Here is a 24457-nt window from a genome sequence, read left to right on the forward strand (position 1 = left end):
ACTCATCACTTTTGCAAAATGTATCTAAGAACAGTGCATCTGAGGTTCCTTCAAACCTGTAATTAAAGGGCATACATAAACCAGACAAAGTTCAAAATCAGATCTAAAATGCGTATTGTAAATTCAGTTAAGGGACAAAGAAAGCATTCTAGTACCAAGGATGGAAGGATGACATTTGAAGCTGTCGGTAACAACAATGACAGATTTCCATGCTTGCTACTATTCAGTGGTGTGAGAAATCTGTACCATAACCTGGTGCTCATGGAGTCTGAGAACAATAGATGTTCAGCTACATATAATTCTGGCCCCAAACACACGGTACTTTGGAGACTCAAAGAGTAAGAACAAACAACCTGACTTGGGTCCTTGGCCAATTTAACTTCCAGCATTACAGCACATTCACGAGTTCTGAATGAGAGCCCAAATTTTACAAAGCTGTTAAGACAAAGTTTCCTGTTCTTCAGGGAACACAGAACAATTCTGTGCAGCCTCTTCAGGTCTGAGTTGTGGTAACGTGGCAGGCAAGAGGGAGCTCGCAGTCAGCGGGGTAGCGGGCTGGGAGGGAACAGGCCAGCTTGTACAGTTTGCATTGCATGATTTCATTTCTCTTGTGATAGGTTGGAGACAAGATGACAAAAAGGTGAATTTGAATCACTCTCTTCAATGATGGACAAGATCCAAAGCTTCCAGAAGTCACTGCCAATACTTAAATGTGTTACAATGGAGTTTTCAGACCTACACAGTTTAGCATGTTCTATTTTAATATTGCCTCCCGGGCCACCTCTCTGCTTCACTTGCAGTCACAAGGGTGTGATTTGGGATCACATAATGCCTATGTGGCTACAACAGGGTTCTCTAAAGAGCTATCGCTGAGCTAAATGAAGAGCAGGGCAGTGTTTATACCATATTTGTAGCTGTCCTATAACGTGATTTAGACTTTGGAAACAAAAAGAACTGGAAACTCTCTGCAAAATACAAAGAGGCCCTTTGCTGGCTTTCTGCAGACCTCAATTTGGGAACGACTGCCTTAAAATCATCATCAATGACTGTCTTGGGAGTAAAATGATGTGCATTCAAACGGGCATAATTTATAAAGAAGAGCTAATGCCAGTTGGCTTTACCTACAACGGCGTGCATATACACAGTCATGAGACTCAAGTGCCACTGGAGTAGAAAGCATTGACCAAGCAGATGAATAGCAATAGGAAAGAACTGGGCAGCCCCTTCTGTATGATAAGTTCCAGGGGATCTTTCATTCTGCCCTAAGTAGACAAGCATTAAGTTCTCAAAAGTCTGTTGAAAAGGCTCACAGCAGGATGTGCCAATCTCTATAACATGGAAGAATAAAAGACTTAAGATTTTGCTGCAATTAGAATAAACAACTGTCCTTAATTTCTGTCAAACAGTAGATGTCTCCCTTTGCCAGTATTTGAAACGTGTGTAAAACGTTAGGGTACACATCCACAGCCAGCATTATGACTCTTTTTCTCAGCCTACATTCCCATCATGCCTTGTAGAAAAATCCATGGGGGACGAAAGATAACACTGAGTCCAAGCCCTGAGAACAGAGCCCCATGAAAGCAACAAATTATAAACTCTACTGAGGAGATTTTCTTCAGAAAGATCACAGGTCTCATGCTTTAGTCATGGCCCGTTCCTTTGCCAGCAGGTTCAGAGGGAGGGATCTGTGAGAGCTAAGTGATTTCTTTCAAGTAAGCTGCTCACGATGACTACAGAAACCTCAAGGATTACAGTGCACAAACAATGGGAGAAAAGCTGCTTCAAATAATACACCCAGACAATGGAGTTGCCATTATGGTAGCAATGCAAAATATGGACAGGGATTTAAATGAAACGGGTGATATCTGTATACTTTGGAGGGCTCACGTATGCCAAATTTGGCAGCATGAGTGTTCACATTGCTTGTTGCTCCACCCCTTGAACAATGAGGCTAAACCCCATATGTGCAGGAGTTGGTAGAGCACAAGCAGTTCTGCTAATCACACTGCATGCAAAAGCAAAAAGACAAAGGAAACTAGTAATGCTTAGACTAGCATTGGGGAAATAATTAAGCATGAATGAAATATTGTATGTGGATTTGAAATGAATGTTCTTGGAAACAATTGTGCTGTTTCAGTTGTGCTGCTTTCCCCTCTAAGTTTCACAAAGTAATTTGCATGTCATTTAAATAAATACCATAAATTAGTGCAAACTTTTTGTTTTTATTTACATAAAACAAAATGCTCATTTCCATTATTGTTTGGATTACCTGACAAGAGTGAAAGAGGTCTGAGAGGAAACTCGTCTGTCCCCCAAATATTACAGATTTCTCATGCGTGAGTGAGCCAGAAAGCAGGATCCCATTTTTAGTTCTTCCTTACATAGGTAAGTAATGCTCTGTACTGTAACAGGTACTCGATGAGATCTTCCAGCGGGTCCAAGCTGGAGCTCCAAGCTGGCCGAGGGCACTGGTATAGGCTGCCTTGTGTTTGTCAGGGTCTCATGGCCCTTCATGAAAATAACAAAAGCCTCAGCACTGCTTGTCTGCTGGCCAAACCTGCTTTTTCTGGGGTAGCTCAGCTCTTTGCAGCCAACACACAGAGCAAACAACAACCCTACTGGTATCCTGAACTTGCACAAGCGACCCAAGTGTTTGACAGCATCTGCAGCAGATACCCAGGGCACGTTGGGAGGTCAGGGCACTGTTAACTTGAGTTTCTCTGATTAATCATCTGTTTCTCTTTGAGAACTCATAACTTGCAAGGCCTACACTCATCTCTGATGCACATATTGTTTTTACTTCCATTCAGTGTTATTCACCTGTCACCAATTTGATTTAACCTCTGATAAATATTTACCTTCCTTCTTGACAATTTATTTATGCTTCTTGCTCTGACCTCTTCTCAAACCTCCTTTCTCTTCTTCATCTTTCAGAGGGTCAACAGCAGCCAATTCAGAACCCTTAATATTCTGTGCACTCTGACAATTAAAACAAAATAAAATGATTGAAATACAGAAATCCAGAAAAAGGTGAGTGCAAGGTAGCCTAAAAAGTGAGGAAGGTGCATGTCTCTTTGCAGGATCATATGGGGCCTGTTGGCCACTGAAAACTAAGTATAGGTACCATCACCTGAAAAACCAAGTGACCTAACCACCTGCAAAAGAAGAAATTGAATATCTAGCATAAATTTTAATGTTCTAGCCATAAGACAGTAAATGATCATTCAGGCTTCTGACCTGTGAAGACTGCCTGCAGCTTTCCTCCACAATGCCTCAGTTGCATCTGGTTTCTCTTTCCAGTCTAAGAGGGAACCCAACAAATATTCTCTCTTCTCACAACCCTGGGCTGCTTTTCCCCATGATCTGTTGTAAAATACACCCAACATTATAGATTGAAAATCAGATGAACTCATTATACAAATGTTCTTTTCACAGAAGAATATCCTGCAGTCTCAGTTTCTAATATATATATATATAAATAAACTAAGGGATTCAACCCACTTCCCATTTTGGATATGAAGGCTTTTACTTTCCTGGACTTTGCTTAATGAGTCCAAAGTTTTGCTTCACCACAAAGGAAGTAGAATTGATTTGATCTAACTTCATGATTTCCAGATATCACTAGGGTGTGCTGTAGATCATGAAATTTCAGTAAAGCACAGTTAACAGTGACAAACCTAGCTGCTATAATAAATATTTTAAACTAATTACAAACATAGAACCAACTCAACAACGACTCAGATTCCTTATAAAGCAACATACATACTCAAGAGAGGTAATGTAACAAGTTAATAATTTTAAACAGTTTTGTTACACAGGCTTGGTAAATTGGGGGTAGTACACAACAGAGAACTAACTAGCAACAAGCAGGTAATCACACACCTAAACCGCACATAGATAACTAAAATCCAGACATGCAGTTCAGTGGGAATAGAAAAAAACCTGGGACTAGAACCAATATCCATAACAAACCATGTAACAAGCAATAAGGGACTCTTTGTGGAAAACTTAATCTGAAAAAAAAATTACGAGACTAAGTCACTGGAACTCACAAGGGTAGGGCCTGGGGATGCAGAGTCAGGGGCTGAATAGTAATTATTTGTATCAATTAATGCACATAAACAATAGTGCTGAAATTCCCAGTGAGGATAACAGTAGAACTGAACCAAATCCGTCACAGGAGACTGCACCTGTTGGGTATCAGCTCTCAGTCCAAGGGTGCCCAGCAGTGACAGCGGCCAGGGGTGCAGCCGCTGGAGGAAGGAAAGCGCCAGCTCCTGGCTCTGGGCTTCCAACCCTTGCTACAATCTACACCCAAGCAGCTGCTCAGCTCCTGGGCAGAGGCATCTTCCTGCTCTTGCACCTGTAACTTCAGCCTGAGAACGAAACACATATCCTGGCACACTGTCCTTCTGTGCCCAACACCTCCCAGTATAGGCACGGGAGTGGTGGTGGGATAACAAACCCGTGCAATTAAGGACAAGAGTTTTTAACCACAAGCTTAACTTTAAGCATATATATGTATACACTAACAACCACAGACTCAAATGCAAATTTGAGCACCTATTTAAACACAAACAAAAGCTTAAATGGCTTACTGTGCTGAGGCCCCAACTGTCAAGACATAGCCAGTATGCCATAGTTAGTGGTAAACGCAAACAGAATTATCAAGTGATGCTTCAGCAGGCTGCATGAACTGAGTTTGGTAGTCTTACACTATGAACCACGTATTCATTATTATAACAACTTGTATTACTATTTGTAGCATCTAGGGAACCCCAATCAGGGCTCTATTGTGTTACAGACTGTACAAGCACTGAAAAAATAGGATGGCTCTTCTAATGAGTACATCACAGGCCCCACTACCATAATTAACATTGATTAGCATCGATGCAAACAGCATGGGAAGACAAAGATGAGGCAGTTTGGGAGCTGAGGTACGCTCTCACCCTTTAAGGTGGCTCCTCTGGTTCCCAACTGCAGAACAGAGGGAGGCTGTTCCAGTGGGGAAGGCTGCGGTCTCCAGTGCTCCCCGTTAGCAGCTCCCATGGGCACATTCTAGGACACAGGATTTAGAGAGAAATCTTTGTCACTTAGTAATCCAGCCTCTATCACAGGCAACTACTTCACACAATCCTGCCCTTAAAATTATCAAGAACCACTACAAACCACTTTCCACCCAAGGCATACGTCTCTCTGAAAACACCCCAGGCTGGCTGGAGCAGTTGGATTAGACTGTGTATCTGCGCATCAACCTAAATACTAAAGCAAGCCTGCTGTTCGCTGTCACAGAGCAGTAGTAGTGTGAAATGCAATGGTTAGAACTGACCTAAAACAAAGATCAGAGTCAGACTTTCAGGGTATATAAATCAACAGAGGTCAAAACCCCAGTGCTGAGCTTGCTCCCTCATGTCTGAATGGGATATTTCCCCACTTCCCCAAGCCCCCATACCCAGCGTATTTGCCCTTCCCCAACATCACCGTGAAGCCATATGATTGCAACCACTACCATCAATTGTGATCAAAAAGGACAGCTGGCAACCTCTGATCTACTTAATGTGTTAGAAAAAGACCCCAAAAAGCCAGATTTGCTTTAAATGAAATCTCAAAAGAGTGACCTTAATGGACATAGAATGTGGAGCTGCCTGCAATAAACCTCCTCCCTCCAATACACAGTCCTTGCTAGATCTATGATTATGATATGTACCTTCGCATCCCATGGCATTTTCCAAGGAAATGGCATTTTCCAAGGTTTGCCTTGGATACTAAAGCATTTTTCCTTTCCAACTGTAGGAAGGTTTGTCAACAACACTCTGATGCCAGCAAAAAAGATAACATGGATAGTGTGAAATCATAGGGGTGAATATTTTGATTGTATAATGAAACTACCTTTGTTAACCAAACGAGATTCAAGACCTTGGAACCATCCTCTCCCCAGAATGTTTCTGCATGTTTTTATTGTGTAACCTTACAAAATACAGACACCTTTAATTTCACTTTCACATCTGGTACCATGAAAAATACGTTAATAGAAAATACATTCACACTAGAAATTTTGTTCAGTTCTCCACGACATCATTCATATCATAATCTAACCTGCAATCTGGTGTATCCTCAGAGTTGGTGCACATCTCAAGAATCCTCACATGCACTAAACTGAACACATATGCAAATATTTGCAGGACTATACTGTAGCCAAAATTTCAAATGCAATTGGGATATGTTTACCTGCCCAACTGTAGTGAAGTTCTGGTGTTTCATTACTTTGTGCCATTCTGGTAAAGTTTTTTTTTGTGTCTCTTTTGTTTGTTTGTTGGTTTGGTTTGTTTTTTAAGATACTTCCTATCATTTCCCTGTGAGTGAAAATGAATATTATTCTATAAAGCCTAAAAATAAACTCGGATCTGCTAAAGAATTAATCATTTCACTCCCAGGCTTCCACCAGCTGGGCTTGTCTGCTTTAGGTTTGACACCCTTGAGAGCTACAAGCCCAACTTACAAAGATGAGCAAGTTAACATCAGAAAGATGGAGAGATCATTTTTTTTTTCAATCTTTCCTTTGCCAAAATACTGTCTGGGGTACTTATGACTGGAAGATATTTATTTTTGGCAATTTCTCACTCACGTATAGAACTGTACTTATGTTATTTGCAAATTTGGAGGGTTAAGGTCCAAATACATATGCTTCTCTATGTGTATTTCTTTCAGGTTTGCTCATTACATTCGTTAAACTATTTAATTCTCAAGGATCTACTGGAGATACAGTGAAGACCCCCTGAACGCCAGTTAAGAATAAACTTGTAATGAGAATAAATTACACACACATATCAATTGCTACAAGTCCCGTAAAGAGCGAGACCTTTCTACATAAACATCTGCTGCAGAATTAAATCTGATACATTAATAAAAGCCCTCCCCACCCAAATCAAACAATGGAAGTAGAACAGTTACCCGATCAGTTAAAAGAATAAACCTTTTAAATAAATAAATTTGAGCTACACCAATTTATGTCACTGTGGTACTTAAGGCAAAACCTTTTAAAGGAATAGATTTACTGTGCATACAGATCTCCACTGGGTATGTGTAATTATGCAAAGGAAAGGCATTACTTTTAAAGTGGATGAATGGCTGATACTTTTTGATTTACTGCTAGAAACAGAAAAATGGTAATGGCATGAAATAAGCATTTGCAAAACCGTTTTGGCAGACAGAAAATGTTTGATTTACCTAGGGCATCCATCAGGTTCTATATTTTAGATCAAAGTAGATAAATGGAAAGGCAAATGGATATTTGGGGGGAAAAAAAAAAATCTACCGCTCTTCCATCAGCCCTGCAAGTTAAGTTAAATGCTTGGAGGAGGAAAAAGCCCAAGGCTCTTTGGATGGAAGGAAGTCATGATTCATCACTGCTCTGGCAGCTACAGCTTTCTGTATTTACCTGGAAAGGTGAGAATCACATAGAAATACTTGTAACTTTCTGGGCCTGATTTGGAGCGGTGATTTCAAGGCGGCTGGCAAAGCTCAACAATTCCATCTGACACTGGAAATGGATAATGCATACCCTGGGTCATATTTTCCTCTCAACTCCAAGTTGTTCACTCCCTTTTTCTCTCCTCTTCTGGCTTGAATTCACATTGGTGAAGAAAATATGTTCCAGTCAAGATACACACACTCCCCAAATCAAAACCCACTGCCTTCTCAGATCCTTTCAAAAGCTGTGCAATGGGAAAGCACACTGATGGTAGGATAAGGCTTACTGGACTGAGACAAGTCAGGACACTGCAGAACCAAAAATCAGCTTCTTCCTAGAGGCTCTCAGTGAAAAGCATGATTTCTGAGTGTGCCACAGTCTTGTTCTGAACTCTTTCTATACTGAAATGCATCACCAGGCACTACGTATTGTGCCCAGCCCTTAAAGCATCACTAGAGGTGTGGTACATGTGTTGCACAGATGGTCTGAACACACACAGTAAACCCAAGATGTTTGGGACACACTCAATTTGTTGTGCTTGTGAAAACCCACAGGAGGGCACACGCACAAGAGCCCCAGCTGCATCAGATTTACTGTGAGTGTGCACGCCATGTGCAGGGAGCGTTTCCATAAGCGTCAGATTTGCGATACATGCTCGGCAGAAAGGATTTGCTCATGTGCCGAGAAAATGCTGGCATTACTAGACATCTGGAAATCCTGACAAACATACAGAATCCTTGAAAATAACCTCTTGACAAGATGTCTGGCTGGGGAAGGACACATCTGGAGAAATTCAACATATGTCCCTCTGCCCGCTCCATCAGGAAATAACGGAGTGGGATGTGGCCTTTTCAGCTCTCTCCACATCATTATGAACATGAGCAACAAATCCATCAGCTACTTCTGCATCCTTTTACTCTGTGGAGGGGTTGCCCGGCTCTTAAGCAGCCGAAGAGCAATCAAAACTGGCATCTTTTTCCCACACAGGTAAAAAAACAAACAAGACTTATAATTACACAATAAGAGAGAGCTGTTTGCTCTCTGGGATACTTGCTTAATACATTTTTTGTCACAAAATTAGCGGGTATCTGCTCCTGCTGACATACATGACCTGTGTTTTTAACTCAGTAGCTTATCCTTGAACACTGAAATACTAGAGCAGGTTACTCAGAGAGGTTGTGGAAACTGCATCCTTGCAGATATCCAAAACCTATCTAGATCCTAAGCAACCTGTTCCAGTTGGCCCTGATTTGAGCTGGGGGCTTGGACTAGATGATGCTCCTTCCAGTCTCCACTGTTCTGTAATTCTGTGATTAAGATCTTTCCCTTCGGTTTTGTAGATGCACTTGCCTTCCAATAAGTAATTCACTGATCACACTTCTACCATAGCCATGGGTATCACTGTACACAGAGAGTTCAAAGATTCTGCATTTGTGGAGTGGGCCAAACACTCTGCAGTGATCAACAAAAAAACTGACAAGTTTCACCAACAAGAGAGAGAACACAGAAAGACCAAGGACAGTGCCAGCCCTCTGCTGCATTCCAGTGTCTGTGACTGGTAAACAGCCCTTATACATAAGGCTTTAGGTACACAGCTCCATAGATGAGATGAAAACCAGCGCATCTTCACAGCAGGCTCAGCCAGCAGCATCCAGAACTTTAGTGCCTATGTAGCCTCCAGTGTCCCTAAACTTATCTTTAGTTACGCCTCTCTGAAACCAACAGCACCCCTGCTACAGACTCACGTGTACATGAGCCCTCCAAATCAAGACTCAAGACTGTAAGACCACCAAATGCAAGATGCGTGCAAACATATAACAGCCAATGTACCTTTGCGAGCTTAAGATTTGTGCACATCCTGGGATATCTGAAAGTTATACACTCTGTCTGTAGAAAAAGTCATTGCAAGGTTCCATGCAAGAAATAAAATAAGTGTTAAAATATTGAGCTAGAAGTAAGGCCAGACTGTATTTCTCCTCCTGTAATAAATCAGCACTATATGTATATATTAAATCCAATCCCTTGATGTGTCCAGTTTCAGTGATAAAAACTTAGCGAGGAGGGCAAAAGTTATTGGGTAAAGATCGATATGCTTGCTTGTTGTCCTTGATTGGCAATAATGCGACATTTTCTCCTTGACTGTAAGAGGCGCTTTTGTGATTTGGGAGCATAAAGAAATTCTGTACTTGACAGATTTATATAGTAGGAATACGCTAATGTCCTTTGACCCGCTTAAGAATAAATACGACCTACCAAATTGTCATTTTTATGGGTATTTACAACTGAGGCACTTTGTAAACCTAAGAACTAATATTTCCCAAAGGAAATCTGTGCTCTTGAATCTTGATAAATTATTGAAAAATACAAGCCACTACCAGCCCTACAAATTTCCTCTTCTATTTCTCCTATTTTTAGTTACATAGGAGTTGTCAAAGCAGATTGGACCACTGATCTATTTCGCTGGGTATGTTGCTGCAGCCATGGCTGGTGCTTCAGAGGAATCCAATAATATTTTTGGCTATTTGATCAAGGCTGTGTAAAAGAAAAAAATACAAAAATCTTTCCTGAAACGTGAAGGTTTTCAGTGCCCAAATGAAATATTAGTCATATAATTCTTTAAGCTCTCAAATTACTCTTAGAGAAGTGTTTCAAACTATAATTTCCACAGCTCAAATGCCATCAGCTGCATTTGCTCTCCTGAACGCTCCAGTTGATACTTTAAACAGATAGTGCAAGGAGTAAAATAAGCCATCCCAATTCACCCAAGCCCCAGTGCTCACCACCTCATGGGCGTAGTGCAGATAACCTGCAAACTTAATCACTCGTTACTGACCACCTACATCCCTGCTTTCTTAATTCTGCAGGCCGGGTGAGCCAGAAGCCTTCACTGAGTGCGGTGTCTCAGCTCCGTTTCATCTCACCTACCCACTCCACTTGCCATGTACATTTCTTCCATCACCTTTATGCTGTGTCAACCTTCAGAATCTTCCTCTGGAAGATGACAGCACATGACTATACCTCTATAGCTTGGTCTTAAGGAAGCAGAGGTTTTTGACAGGACACAATATTAATATTGTCATCCATAACAGAGCAGTTGAAAGCTATTTCCTTTTATTCTTATTCTCCAGCTGAAAGTTGACAAAAAGTCAACACCATTCAGGACAGTATCTAACAGATGAGGCTTGCAGTATTTTTCCAGCAGAAGCTTCGTGTTTCTCCTCTTGGTTATATCTCTGTACAACAGTACAGATCCTCTCAAAGACTTTCAACACATCAGATTTTGACTAAAGCATCATGACGTAGCGCTCATCTCTACTTTTACTGCATTTCTAAGGGCAGCTGCTTTTCTATTTTTCTTTGCGCATCTGTGGACAACAAAATCTTTTTTCTATCACAAGAATGTCTTCATTAAGGCAGTTTCTGCCTTCAGCTTATTCTTAGTCTTCTGCATACTGTAATCTATGTACATGCACAAGAAAGGCTCGAGAGGCAAACTGAAAAAGCAGGAAGCTGGAATAAACAATGAGGCAGGAACTGCAGCAAACTTGAGCATCTTTTCTTGCCCTTACTCTGCTGCCTTCCTTTTCATCCTTGTTGACTGTTGAATTTGGGATTCCTCCCACACTTGTATGAAACATTTCAATGTCCTCTGTTTTGTCACCTCATTCTGACAGCGGTATGACAAGGCACAGCTAGTACAGGGACTGCAGCACAAAGTCGAACAATTCTGAGTTTAACTACCGTTTTGAACATTTCATTTCATATCAGATTGGGCAAATTGAAATATTTAAAATTTCTTGTATGATTAACTTACATTTTTACACTTAATTTTGTTTGCTAACTAATAACAGGATCCTAAACACCCACTGCTTCATGAACTCCTACACTCTACAGCGGATATTCCATCTCCCTTTGAACACATGGTAGAGCAGAAGTAGAAATTGCATTTTAATATACAAAAGGGAAAATCAAGGATGGACAAGGATTCAAGAACCTGGTATTAATACCTGCTTAACCTGGTATTAATTCTAACCTGTTTGTATTAACTAACACGGACCATGTGCTCCCTCGACAACAACATTTCATTTTTTTGAAATTTTCATCTGTTCCTCATTCTGCTTCTACAAGCGTAGAAGTTATTTTCAGAAACAAATGCCTACAAGCAGAAGAGAAACACCCGATAACTCAGCATTCCGCACAACCAAACAGCATCTCTGTCCTGTTCATTTCAAGGAGAGCGACGGCCTCTGGAAAAAGAAGTTATGAAACACCAACACTTGCTGTCTGACACTGAATTTACTTTGTGAAACAATGAAAATTTGACAGTGACAGGAAAGAGGGAATTTAAACATAAACAGAGAGTATTCATTTCAGCTCAAATCGGCAAAATCCTTTTTTGACATATTGAAAGAAAACTACCTGTTAATAAGATCAACAGTTTTTTAATCAAGATAATTACCCTACACATCTTTTCCATTCCTTAAGTGTTTAATAAGAAACATCTTAGGCTCTCCTTACCTTTAATTCTTCTAAAGCTTCAAACTGTAAGCAAAGAAACAGACTACGTTCTGAATTGCAACCCTTTTGCCTCATGTGAAAGGCTTTTCTATTTGCATTGCAGGAAGACTTCCTCCTTCCCCCAGAAAAATCAGTTTATTAAAGATTGGGGTGAAAAAGCACCTGTTGCCCTCAACATTTCAAGTAGTAACTTTGCAAGCTGAAGAATAATCCAAGGAAAGCATTTCACAGGTCTGTCTGGACCCGAATGAGTGAGCGTCAAAGTCTTTTTGACAGATGGAGTCAGGAACATGAGTGCAGTCAGGAAACTCTGCAACATTTTCGACTTCATATTGACCAAGCATGGACTCTTCAATAGAATATTCCTAACCAGCCACCATAGGAGAACAATGTGATTGAAGTTATTAGTCCTAACACAGGTTTTTAACAGACATCCTAAGGGAAATAGGGTTTTACCTCTAAAGCAAGTGTTCAAAGGATCAAATAATTCTTGTCACTAACAATCAAACAATGGTTAAGAGTAGGGAAAATAATTGAGAGAAATTCCATAATGCCTCAACATAAACAATTTATTGCAAGCCCCAGTACAAGCCCCAGTTCTTATAAAAGCAAGAAGCTAACTGGGTGGGTTTCCCTGGCACCTCCAAGGCAGGAATCCAAGAATCCTCTGTCTCTCTCTGAAGGATTTTATGTTCTGATGGTATTTCTGCAATGGGGACCACAGAGTGGAGAGTCAATTCTACTACACACCGTGGCATGTTAGTCCCCAACAAAGAATATCTCAGCCAAGTTCTCCTCCATTTCTAAACAATGCAGCATTTAGGTCGCATAGATAAGCACTGCAGATGTGCAAGAAAAAAGCCACAGACAGTTCTGTCCTTAAACTCAACCTCTATGTTGCTCAGTAGAGCAAACACTGACTGGATGCTGGGGAAAAGCGCAGGGAGCAAGGGAAGTTTTTGCAATGCAAACCTGTAATCTGCTCTTAAACCAAAGAGCTGCAAATTCCAAGCCTGCATTTTGCTACAGTTATCACCCCTTATTGCCATAATTATCCTGCAAAACTTCAGCTTTCCTTTAGGAAAAAATGTCTCCCTGAGCACATATATCAGCAGAGGTGATGTTGGAAACATAACCCAGGTGTGAACTCATAAAGTCTTCAGTGAAGAGGCTGCAAACAACCTGAAACTACAGCAAACATCCCCAATCACTTCTCTCAATAGAACCGTGCAATGTAGCACTTCGTCATTGACTTCTAGGTTTTGCTAAAGCCGAGTATTTTGGTTTTCCTCCCCCTTCCTGCTCTGCCAGTCCTTTTATTCCTCCATTTTCCACCAGTGAGGAGTTTGTTGGAATAGGTGCAGGAAACAAGAACTGGACTCCAACTTGTAATCAGGGAATCTGCAGAGCCAAAAGAATGGGATGAAAGAATAGCCTAGCAACTGGATTAGCTGCCTGTATGACACCAGGAAGGAAATATCTGGAAATTATCCATAAATCTTACAAGCTTACATATTTTCAGCACCAAAATAGGTAGAAAAACATTTGGCTTACTAGGTCCAGATAAAAATATCTAAGTTTTATGAGTGGAATGAAGTTGTATTAAGACTTATGCATTGACTTAGACAAAGCCTATTATTACCAGTGAATTTTAATTATCTATAACATTACTAAGGAGACCTCTACTTTTACTAAGTATTTTTCCTGTCCTAAAAGTGATACTGAATCTTCACGTAAAGTCACTTTGTTACACAAACAGACACTTACATTCTCTCCTCTGGTTCATTCAGTTAACAGCAAGAACCACACGTGATGTTCAGGTGGGCAATTATTGCTGTATTTTCACAATCTATTTTCAAGTTTTTTCTGCTCAGCACAGAATGGATGTGAGTACTATGCAAGAGCACAATCTGAGAGAAGGAAGAGATCCAACAAGAAAGGGAGGCCACTAGCTGACATTTTAAAAGGGCAAATCAAAAGCAATCAACACCCAACAAAATGTTCAATGTAGGATGAGGTGATAGCTCAGGATATACTTAAGATACTGTAATGAGGCTAACAAGTGCTGTGTTTTAATGTAAATTAACACAAGATAATCTCTTCACATATTTAAGTGATGCACTTCAAATTAATTAATACATATTTAATAGAAGTCTTCTTGAACAGCTGTTATTTACTTCTGGAGTTTCTACACATTAGCACTTGCCTGCTTTGTTCTGCTCTGAAGTTGTTCATGCTCCAAAGTACTTTAACAACTTGGGCTGTAAAAAAATTGAACAGTCTTCCCAAAAGAGACAGCCTTTCTGATAACTTAATATTTTTACATTAAATATTCAAACACTTTCTGAACAAAAGGTCAGATTCTTCTTCCAGCATCTGTGTGAAACAGGCAAGCAGATGCTTAATGCTGCTAGACAAACACTTTCGGCACAAAGAATGATAAAGAGTTGGTGATCAGTCACATTTCCAGGCTTTAAATTAGCTTTCCTTTACTTCTGTTCCCGAAATTCTGCACTTACCACTCATACGTAACAATGCAGACCCAAGTTATGGTCTGATCCTTCCATAAGGGTTACACAGTGGAGTGTTAAATGAAATCCTGATAGTGAAAGTGCTGTCTACAGGATTCATTGCATGTCATGAGTATTACAGCAACTCATTAGGGTTTTTGTCTAACAAAGACTACCATGTATGACACCATCTCATTCAGACCCTGCATGCAGCACTGAGGTAGTTCTCACCACCCCCTCCATTCAGATGAGAGCCCATTTGAGTTCCAGTCACTTGGGAGTTTTTAGGATGTGAATGAGTAGAAACCAATTCAAGAAACATGCTGGTAACACACTATATTTTCACACAGTGATGATTGTGACTTTTGGCAACTGTAATCAGTTTCTTTAAAAATAAGTATCGTCACTGAACAATCTTTATCAGTGTATTTGTTGTAGTTTTCAGCTGACTACTTGAAGATGTTTACTCTTCTTACGGCACTAGAGCACTGGCTAGTGCTCGTTGCTTGCATGTTTACTGAGAATAAATTTCAAAGTCAGTAACAATTGTAATAGAAAATATCTGTTGGGACAACAATCATTAAATCTTCTGTGCAATGATGTACAGAAATATATGCAACTTGTAGAAGGCCTGAAAACAGTCCTAAACACACAAAGATAAAAAATATGTATGTTACTCATATCTAAATTCATTTTTTATTTAATGTGATGTTTTTCACAATAGAGGATGTAAGAGAGAACTCATTACTCAGGCAGAGAATTTAAAGACTAAACCAGATCACAGAATGATTTTGGTTGGAAAAGAAGCTTAAGATCATTGAGTCCAACCATTAACCTAATACTGCCAAGTCCACCACTAAACCATGTCCCTGGGCACCACATCTACATGTCTTTTAAATACCTCCTGGGATGGTGACTCCACTTCCCTGGGCAGCCTGTTCCAGAGCCTGACAACCCTTTATGTGAATGAATTTTTCCAAATACCCAATTTAAACCTCCCCTGGTGCAACTTGAGGCCATTTCCTCTCATCCTATTGCTTGTTACTTGGGAGAAGAGACCAACCCCCTCCATGCTACAACCTCCTTTCAGGTAGTTGTAGACAGTGATAAGGTCTCCCCTCAGCCTCCTTTTCTCCAGGCTGAACAGCCCCAGCTCCCTCAGCCGTTCCCCATCAGACTTGTGGTAGCCACGTGGGAGACAGACTGATCTAGAAAAAAGAAACCTGAGGAGAAGACTTAATCTCACAGTGTGATGTTCTGGAATCACCACAGTGTTAATTAAACTAAATTTCTTGAAAATCTTTCTGCCTTTGAAAGGAGGATGTATTTTTTGTTCAGAGAAGTATGGGCATTCTGCCAGCTGACACAAAAAACGTGTTCATACACTTGCTTTGATATCTACAATATAACTTTCATTAGCATCAGCAGAAGCCTGAGACAGAGATGTCAAGGAAAGAGAGAGAGGGAAATCCCAAAGGACAAACTGAGCTCCCAGTCCCCAGGAATGAAAACATATGCCCACATTTTATATAACCATGACACTACAGGTATTCTTTGGGTTATTTTAAGCTTCCTTAGAGCTAAAAGATCAAATTCACGTGGAATCTCTTACAACGCACACAGTAAGACTGTCGTATTTTTCCTCTACATTTCACAGGAAAAATGAAAATCTGTGTTTGCTGTCAGCTTTGGTAGAAAGGTTTTCATCATAATTACACCTTGTGTAACTATGGAAGGCAAATGGAAGGAACCTGGCAGTTTTTAGCACCACTAATATCAGTCTGAAGAGGTACAAAGCTGTAGGAACTTACTAAAAAATAACAAACCTTTATTAAAATTTCTGATTTTTGGAAAAACATTTTGATTAAATTCCAACTCTACTTAAAACGTAATTAAACATTTACATTTATTCTCTAATAAGTACTGTAAATAAATCAATTGCCCAATTATATTAAAATTTTGTATGGTATACAATTACTGCATTTTTGTAATAAATGCATAATTCTAATGAAAAAATAATGATCTTGAACTTTAATAGAGCCCTTCATTTCAGGAGATGAAAGTGCTGTACATTCATTTATTATGTCTTACAACCCCTTTGTGATGTAGGTACTATTATCATCATTTTACAGATGGGGAAACTGAAAGGCTAATTAACTTGTCCAATTTACAATACTCTTAGCTGTAAACTTAGGGCATCCTATTGTACTCGGAGGCAAAACAAAACTCAGCTCACCTGTGATGAATATTTGCTACAAATTCTTAAAGCTCCATAAGCATTTTACTTATAGGAGAGAACGTATTACACAAGCCTTTGGAGAGCTGGTTTTGCACTGGCGATGGCTTTGAGAGCCACAGAAATGTGCTGCCTAGAAACAAACATCAGAGCACCAGTTTATTGTAAAGTGTCACCATGTTTGCCAGTTAGTTACGGAGATGATTGCGTTTTCATTTAATGTTATTAGCCATTCAAGCACATGTCTGTGCATTAATTCTGTACGCTGTATCATACTGCACTTCTACACACAGAGAAACACGATTTGCTGGCAAATTCATTCTCGCAGTTTACTTATGTGTTCCATAAACTTCTTTACTCGGTCAGGATCAACACCATTTGCCCAATAACCTTCTCTCTTGAAATACGAACCTATTATTAGAGCGTCTGCATCCAAATAATTCCTCACATTGTCCAGAGTCACTCCAGACCCGATCAACACAGGAATCGTCACAGCACGTTTAACCTCTGAAAGAGAGAAAAAACAAAATTAGGGTTAAGTCCCATCCTTGAAACTCTATCAAGACTCTAATTTGTGTAGTTTTTCAACAATAGAGAAAGGTGAGTATCGAGAAACTCATCATTTCTTCTGCTATAAAACAAAACAACTTCTCTAGAAAAAAAACCCGTTAGCTCTGGACAGCCGTTAAGAAAAATTTCACTTTTATTTTCTTTTGCTTTCTGTTGTTGTATGAAACACTGCAGAGGAATATTCCTGGCCACATATCAGAGGATGGTTTCAGTGGTATGGAAGTTAGGTCTTGGTACCTGTACCCCTCTTTATTCTGAAGGAACAAGATTTAAGCAATTTTAAGTTGAACTGGCTGGCAGAGAATGTGCTGCCTTTTACTATATTCCTTATCCCTGATAAGAAGTTTTTGCACAGCAGGACCAGACCCTTTCACTTACTGTGATTGGCACCATCAGGCTTAGAGGCTTCGTTGTGCTTGCAGTACTACGCATACACAGAAAGGAGCTCTTGTTTACTACTGTCTTGCAGTAGCATCCAGTACAGATTCCAGGCAAACCAGGTCCATCACCTTGGCAAAGAATTTACTGATGCCAGAGTGACCACATGGGCTCCCATGCCTCATCTGGAGACTCAGCTGTGTTCTTGATTTCCCTCACCTTAAGATGTGAATAATCATCTCCTCCAGTCTTTCCATGAAGTAATCAAAACACAGCCACGAGAAGAAGATGATGCCATTCTTGTTTCCATTCATTGTGTCAGCTCAGGTTATTTTTTGCAGCTCTGGTGAGATCACTACAGTGGCAGAACTGTGCTCATTACAGTTCTTCAGTCATCAGTTTAAATCACAATAATGGCAATTTGACAGGTGTGTATTTTGGCCAGGTCTCCTTGCTGAATTTATGCTATGCTGACAACTAGAAGATTTTCAGTGAAGAAACAAGAAGGGCCTTCTTCACAGGGAAGAGAAAAGGAATGTACGCTCTACTTCATGATAGATTTCAGGGGTTTGGAAATAGGAAAGCAAGTAGTGGTTGTATAGACTACATTGGTAGCTCCAGCTAGAGTACCAGAAAGCAAGAGATAGTACTGATAACTACTACTTCTCTTGCTATGAATGGCAATGGAACAAAAAAGCCAATTATTTTTTTCTATATACAGTATGTCTGTCTTAATTATCTGACCCTCTACCTTGTTGCAAAGGGACAAATAGACAAAATATCAAAACAAGGCTCAAAATGTTACACATCCATTTAACTCCTAACACACAGGGGTGGATTTCAGCCCACAGTTCAGGTGGTCGTGTCCACTGTGAAATGTATGTGCATTCCCACAGAACTGACTGTTCAGAGTTACCATAGTTCACATTTTTTAGAATAAAAAACCAAAAGAGGATGCCTGTTCTGGCCATAGAAAGGTTCCCCATAGATAAATAAAAGGTTATTGGAGTATTTTCTGCAGAATCTGGGTTGGTACTAGGCTCTGGGGGAAAAAAAAATCCCAGTTCAAGAATTACTAAGCATTCCTCTCACCCTTTTGTTTCAAACTGACCAATCTAAGAGTCAATCATAGGACTGGATGCTTCATCCCTTACTTACAGAGATGTTGTGAGGCATTACTTCTGATCTTTCAAAACATAAATTGCTTTAATTGGTGATAAGCTGAAGTAAGATGGTTAGAATTTGAGGTAACTAGGGAAAGCATACATATAAAAGTCTGCTTCAAAACACTGTTTAAATGAAGTTCCATCAGAAGCCTAACTTATTAATTATGCTTCAGGGAGGACTAATTATTTTTCACCTTCCTATCTCACTGAAGAAAGGGGATCAATTAAAATGCTCTTGAATCAGTTTTTATGTCACATGCCCCACCATTTTTCCATCTAGGAACAATAACTCCTTCTTACAAACATTTTAACACAAAAAGAAAACCATCCCACACAGTCCTTATTGAAATTTTTAAAGAAATGAGATGGATCATGCATATATGATTAAAACTATAGTTATTTCTATGCATATTTTATATTCTTATAGTCGTCCAACTTACAGCAACAAAATAACTCATTTTTAGTTATTTATAGCATTATTACTGAAATCCTGTTCTAGAAAAATCAGCATTTTATTTATATAGTATCTACATGCTTTTAGAAATATATCTGCTTTACATAGATACCATTGCATAATTACGGTACTACAACTGACCGGAGATTTGTACAACAGTACTTTACTGAATTCCCAGAGGAATTGCATTCTAAGTCAATATTTGTTTTCACAAGAAGTGTATAAGGAACATCAGCAGGTAATTGTTTTAATTAAACAGAGCATGATCACACGGGTGTAAGACAATAGCTCAGCCCTACTAGGCAACGAGTAAAAACCAATGAAACCAAAGACTACTGTGAAACTATAAAAACTCCCAAAGCTTTCCAAAGTAGCAAGGTATCCAACTCCTGCTGCAATCCAAACATGACACATGGAGTCCACACACATCTCCTGTGCTGGAGATTTATTCAGATTGACAATGTGAAGAACAGCAATGGGAGTGCTCCTTCTGCAATGAGCCTGGGTTACTTAATTCAATATGCTACAGATGCTGCTTTTAAGTCATTTACAAGCATATCAAGGCCTAAAGTTGATTAGTAGAAGGTGATGCGTCTACTGTCTGCATTAATACAAATTCTAACTTGTAAAAGAAAATAAAGCAACAGCAGTGAAATTTGATTTTGCGTGGCAACGTTCAGTCATTGTCAAGATGCCTCTAAACACAAAGCTTTGCCTTAAATCTCTCTCAGCTTTCCTGACTTTCCTCTTCTGATTATATTTGTTTTGACACAAAGAGAAAAGGAGACAATTTTGTGATCTTACAATAACAAGATCCTAAAGTTTATGCAACTTGCACATTTCCCTATTTCAATAAACCGTAACTAGAGGGCACTGTGCTCTTTCTTGTGACTACATCTGCAGACACGTCTTTAATAAAATCACATGAAATAGTGCTTGGTTGCAAAGCACAATGAAAGCATTTGAACTATGGTATGCACAAGTTACATGAAATAATGGCCAAATACTCCTAGCTTGAAAACAATGGCAAAGAGCAGCGTAAAAATGAGCACCGCTGTGCAAATAACTTGCTCGACTACTCTTCTTTAACAGCTTTTTCATATGCAATAATCACTGCAGCGTGCAGTACTGTACACAACACTATGTTTATGATAATGCTCCGCTGTAACACATTTTGGTTTTTTAATTCAAAGGATGTTTTCTCTGTCATTAAATCTAGGGCTCACAAAAAGTACAGATGAGAGACTCGCATCTCCTGTTTATCTCTGAGGATACCGCAAGGGCAGCAGCCTCTATTTTTGACCCAAATGTAGCATTGAAAGGTGAGAGGGTGAACCAGTCTTGACACCCCTTTTATGAACAATAACTAAGGAGGCGACAGTCACAGCGAGCTGTTGGATTTCACAATGTACCCCATTTTCCACTGGATACTGAGCTGAGGCCATTTGCTTTGCTCACCCAGATAACTAAGCAGTCAATACACAAAGCTTAGGTCACTTAAAATACAGCCTGGATGCAAAACAGCAATTATACCCCAAAGAGAAAAGCTGAGAGATCCACTCTCCAACCGAAGCACGTTTCACAATGTAGCAAACTGGAACAAACTTCTATAACCTCTTAAATGAAAATATGGTTTATTAAATAAATTAATTGTAATTCAAAATGCTCAGCTATAATTTCTGCTCCTCGGTCACCTGAAGTTTGATTTTCAGGCCTTGTGCTCCATCGACCACTGATGCCCGGCCTGCCAGTCGCTGTGAGGAGCGATGCCCGCGGCTGCCGCTGAGAAGACGACAATACAAACAACAAACAAAACCCACTGAAAACAGTTCTCTGGCTTGACAGGGAAACACTCATTTCCCACACCCCATCACAAATCAGTCAGTTCAACACAAAGGCAAAACCACTTCTATATTACTGCACAACAAAGCTAAAGACATGACAAAAATCTCATCTGTCTCTTGGTTCTGCTTTCAAGAAATGCTTTGCAGCGTGATGAAAGGTGCCCAATTGTGTGTATCATCGTAATACAGCACTTCCAGGGCTGCATAAATTCGTGAAATGCAAAATTTCACTCACATCAACACCAACTTTGTAGACTGTATATCTAATTCCTTTTAAGAACATGCTGACATAGATATGCCTAATTTGTCATTTCCTTATACCCTGGAATATTGATTTTTAAGTTCTTCCATTAACTGTTTTAAGCCAACATCCTTCTTATAAGAGGGCCTGCTAATGTCCAGACCCCTGTATATTAAGCAAAATAAATCTGTGATCCACAGATTCTTGCTTTCATAGCAGAAATCCAAACATAAAATTAATGTGTGTAGTTCATTACAGCTGCCAGCTCCGACTCATTTTGTTCTTTGGACCCAGAAAGAGAACAAGACTGAGACTGACATGTTTGTCCACATGAAAGAAAAGCAGAAGCCCCGGTGCTGTCTGGTTGGAGTCCTGTGGTGAAAAACCTGTGGGCCCAGAGGTCACGTTCTGCTCTCTGACACAGGAAATCAGTGAAGGTTGCACATGCAACTGTGAAAGCAGAATTTAACCTAGGATTTTGACCCAAGACTTATCAAATACCTTTTTAAATTCTTTAATCTGCATTAAAGGTGGCGGAGGTTTTGATTGCAGTTAGGGCTGGAGCTCTAGATTACTGAAATTTGGTAGTGTTAAAAATACGCCTCGCTTTCAGGGTCACCTGTTCCATGTATCATTCCAGTTTACTGTACCAGAAGACCCAACTAATTCAAGAGTTCAATATTCACACCAAATCATCATTTTCTTTTTAACATTGGTGACTGAAGCATAGTCATTTATAACCTATTTGGCAAAAGTTTAATATGTATGAAATAAAACCCCATTTTGACAAGCTCGACATTCATTTTAAATGCTGTTAAGCGTGTATGATATACGTAAACCCCTGAAAACATTGAATGATTTCATATTATTTCAAAAGATTTTTGAGGTCCAGGTATCTATGGCAAGTATGCTTCTCACCCTCATCAGCTAACATAAGTTGAATACAATTCACTTTGCACTGGAACTTCAAAACACATGAGGTTTAAACATGCCAGCAAAAATACAACCTGAAAACATACACATTCTATTTTAGGTAGTTAGACCCTCAAATTCAAGTCATTAACCTAAATTTAAATTAGTGATGAATATCAAATGCCCCGTCCCCATAATAGAATTTTAACTCTAGCATGGGGGTAATCCATTCTCATGAAGACAGCCCAAACTTATGCCAGTATAAAAATATTAACAATTTTATAAAACTTTTGCAAAGGTCAGAGTTCTTAGGTCAAATGACACTCTTAATGAGAAGTCCACACCATTTAAAATTTATTTTGATGTAATATCTTTCTGTCTACCAATTAACCTGTATTCTTCCCCAAAACCTTCTAAGCAGTATTTTCCCTGATATTCCTATTTGGCTTGTTGTCTTATCAAAATGCCTCTTTTCTTGTAGAACTTCCATTTTTATTGTGAAAGATAAAAATGCTTAACTCTTCAATGGAAAAGATTTATAGTTAGTTAGTTTTCTAATAAGGCAGCTAATAAGGTAGTTTTATCTTATATGAAGACATTTTAGAAACCGAACAGTCAGGGGTTTTTTACATATTTTACTTAATTTTTTTTACTTTTTTTTTTTCATTAAAGCCTCAGCATCATTCAGTGTTATAAAAGCCTGAAATAATTTTCATTTTTGTCCTGCCAAACTGTTGTTTAGTACCATATGACAGCCAATCTGACTAGCACCTTAGTGCACGTTAGTTCTGCTGTATCAAATCAAACCTTACAGTGAGACTCTCTTTCCTTCCGTCTTTTTTTCCCTTAAGGAACAGCATGTCTATAGATTTATTTCTACGTGACTCCAGAAGCTGATTCCTTGCAGTGTTGGCTCTCACCTGCCAGGTCCTGCGGCCGGGCGGGCAGCCCAGTGGCCGTGCCGGTCAGCACCACGCCGTCCGCCAGGAAGAGCTCGGCAGCCGCCGCGGTCTCGGCCACGCTGACATCGGCTGTCAGGGCGTGCGCACTGTCAACGGCAGGAATGGAGCCTGGGGTTACTGTCGGCACACACATTGGTTTATCCATCTTGGTGAATGCTTAGACTGCGTTTCTTCATCCTCCCGGCTGCCAGAACAACCAAAGGCAGGCTTTGTGAGAGAGGGTAAGCATCTGGTTTTAAAACGGGAAGTAAAATTGAGATATGAACGAGAGGAAAAAAACCCAACCTTTTCCATCAGGGAACCATGATTGATTGGTCTACTGCCCTGGATCTCCCATCTCTGAAGAGTGATTGCAAAGTGTGAGCCACCAAGTGTCAATTGAGACAGCTGCTTACATGTTGAGCACCTGTATTTCAGACATGTTGAGCACACGCAGCTCTCCGACTTCAAGTGGGAGCTGTGGATGTGCAGTCATTCATAAATCAGATTCTGTTGCCTAGAACAGAATTAACACCCTCCACTTCATTTCACAAAGTTCAACTAGCAGAAAGTATAGTTATTATTTATATAATCCCAGGAATCATCTTACACAGCAGTTACAAACATCAATTACCAGCTTTTCAACAGCGGTCTTTGATATATGGGTGACGCTCTTTGACTAAAACCTATAGCAACAATAGCTTTTAATTTCAACAGTTCTGAACTTTGAAAGAATTCCAGCCATTGCTGATTTGACACTTGGCTGTTGTTTCTGTATTTGTATTTAAGGAGAAAACAATAGCTATGGCCAACACGATGGGTGGTGATGGAGCCAACCTCTTTCCTGGACCAGCCTGGGTGGATGATGCTCTGCCCACAATCCGAGGCAGCACCCTGAAAGTAGAGTGTGGAGGGTTGCTGTAACACAGCAAGTACACTACAAAAATGATTTCTCTCCATTTAAACAACAGGAGGCAAGCAGCTCTCAACAGGCATGTTTTTCTACATTAAAAAATTCAACCAACAAGTCCTTTAACATTTCCTTCTCAGCTTACAAATCTGCCTGAGACAAAAGCTTCGTATTCTTTCTTAAAAAGCAAACCCTTTGAACAACAGAAAGTATAATCCAAATATTAATTCATCAATTGTCAAGACAAAGAAAAGAAACCTTTTTTTTTTCTTTTACAAAAAAGTCTAGTGCAACATATTTTTATAT

At 39.7% G+C, this 24457-nt stretch overlaps 1 protein-coding gene across 10 annotated transcripts in view; it reads right to left on the bottom strand.

Moving 5' to 3' along the window:
- LOC309444915 (uncharacterized protein F13E9.13, mitochondrial-like) overlaps nucleotides 1–24457 on the bottom strand; it is a 49157-nt gene that overhangs the window by 7606 nt on the left and 17094 nt on the right. For 2 of the 10 annotated variants that reach the window (XM_082063222.1, XM_082063230.1), the window contains 3 exons: nucleotides 23221–23348; nucleotides 17147–17242; nucleotides 11801–13390 (listed from right to left, as the gene is read on the bottom strand). In XM_082063222.1, coding sequence (XP_081919348.1) covers nucleotides 13245–13390; nucleotides 17147–17242; nucleotides 23221–23348 — 370 coding nt within the window. In that variant the 3' untranslated portion in view covers nucleotides 11801–13244. Of the gene's footprint in view, nucleotides 1–2947; nucleotides 2980–4951; nucleotides 5059–11800; nucleotides 13391–13735; nucleotides 15143–16289; nucleotides 17243–23112; nucleotides 23349–24457 lie in introns of those variants that run through there. The other 8 variants (XM_082063226.1, XM_082063228.1, XM_082063229.1 and 5 more) reach the window with 7 other exon arrangements.

This window comes from Streptopelia decaocto (genome assembly GCF_964273445.1).
Source record: "Streptopelia decaocto genome assembly, chromosome: 11".
Taxonomy (NCBI): Eukaryota; Metazoa; Chordata; class Aves; order Columbiformes; family Columbidae; genus Streptopelia; species Streptopelia decaocto.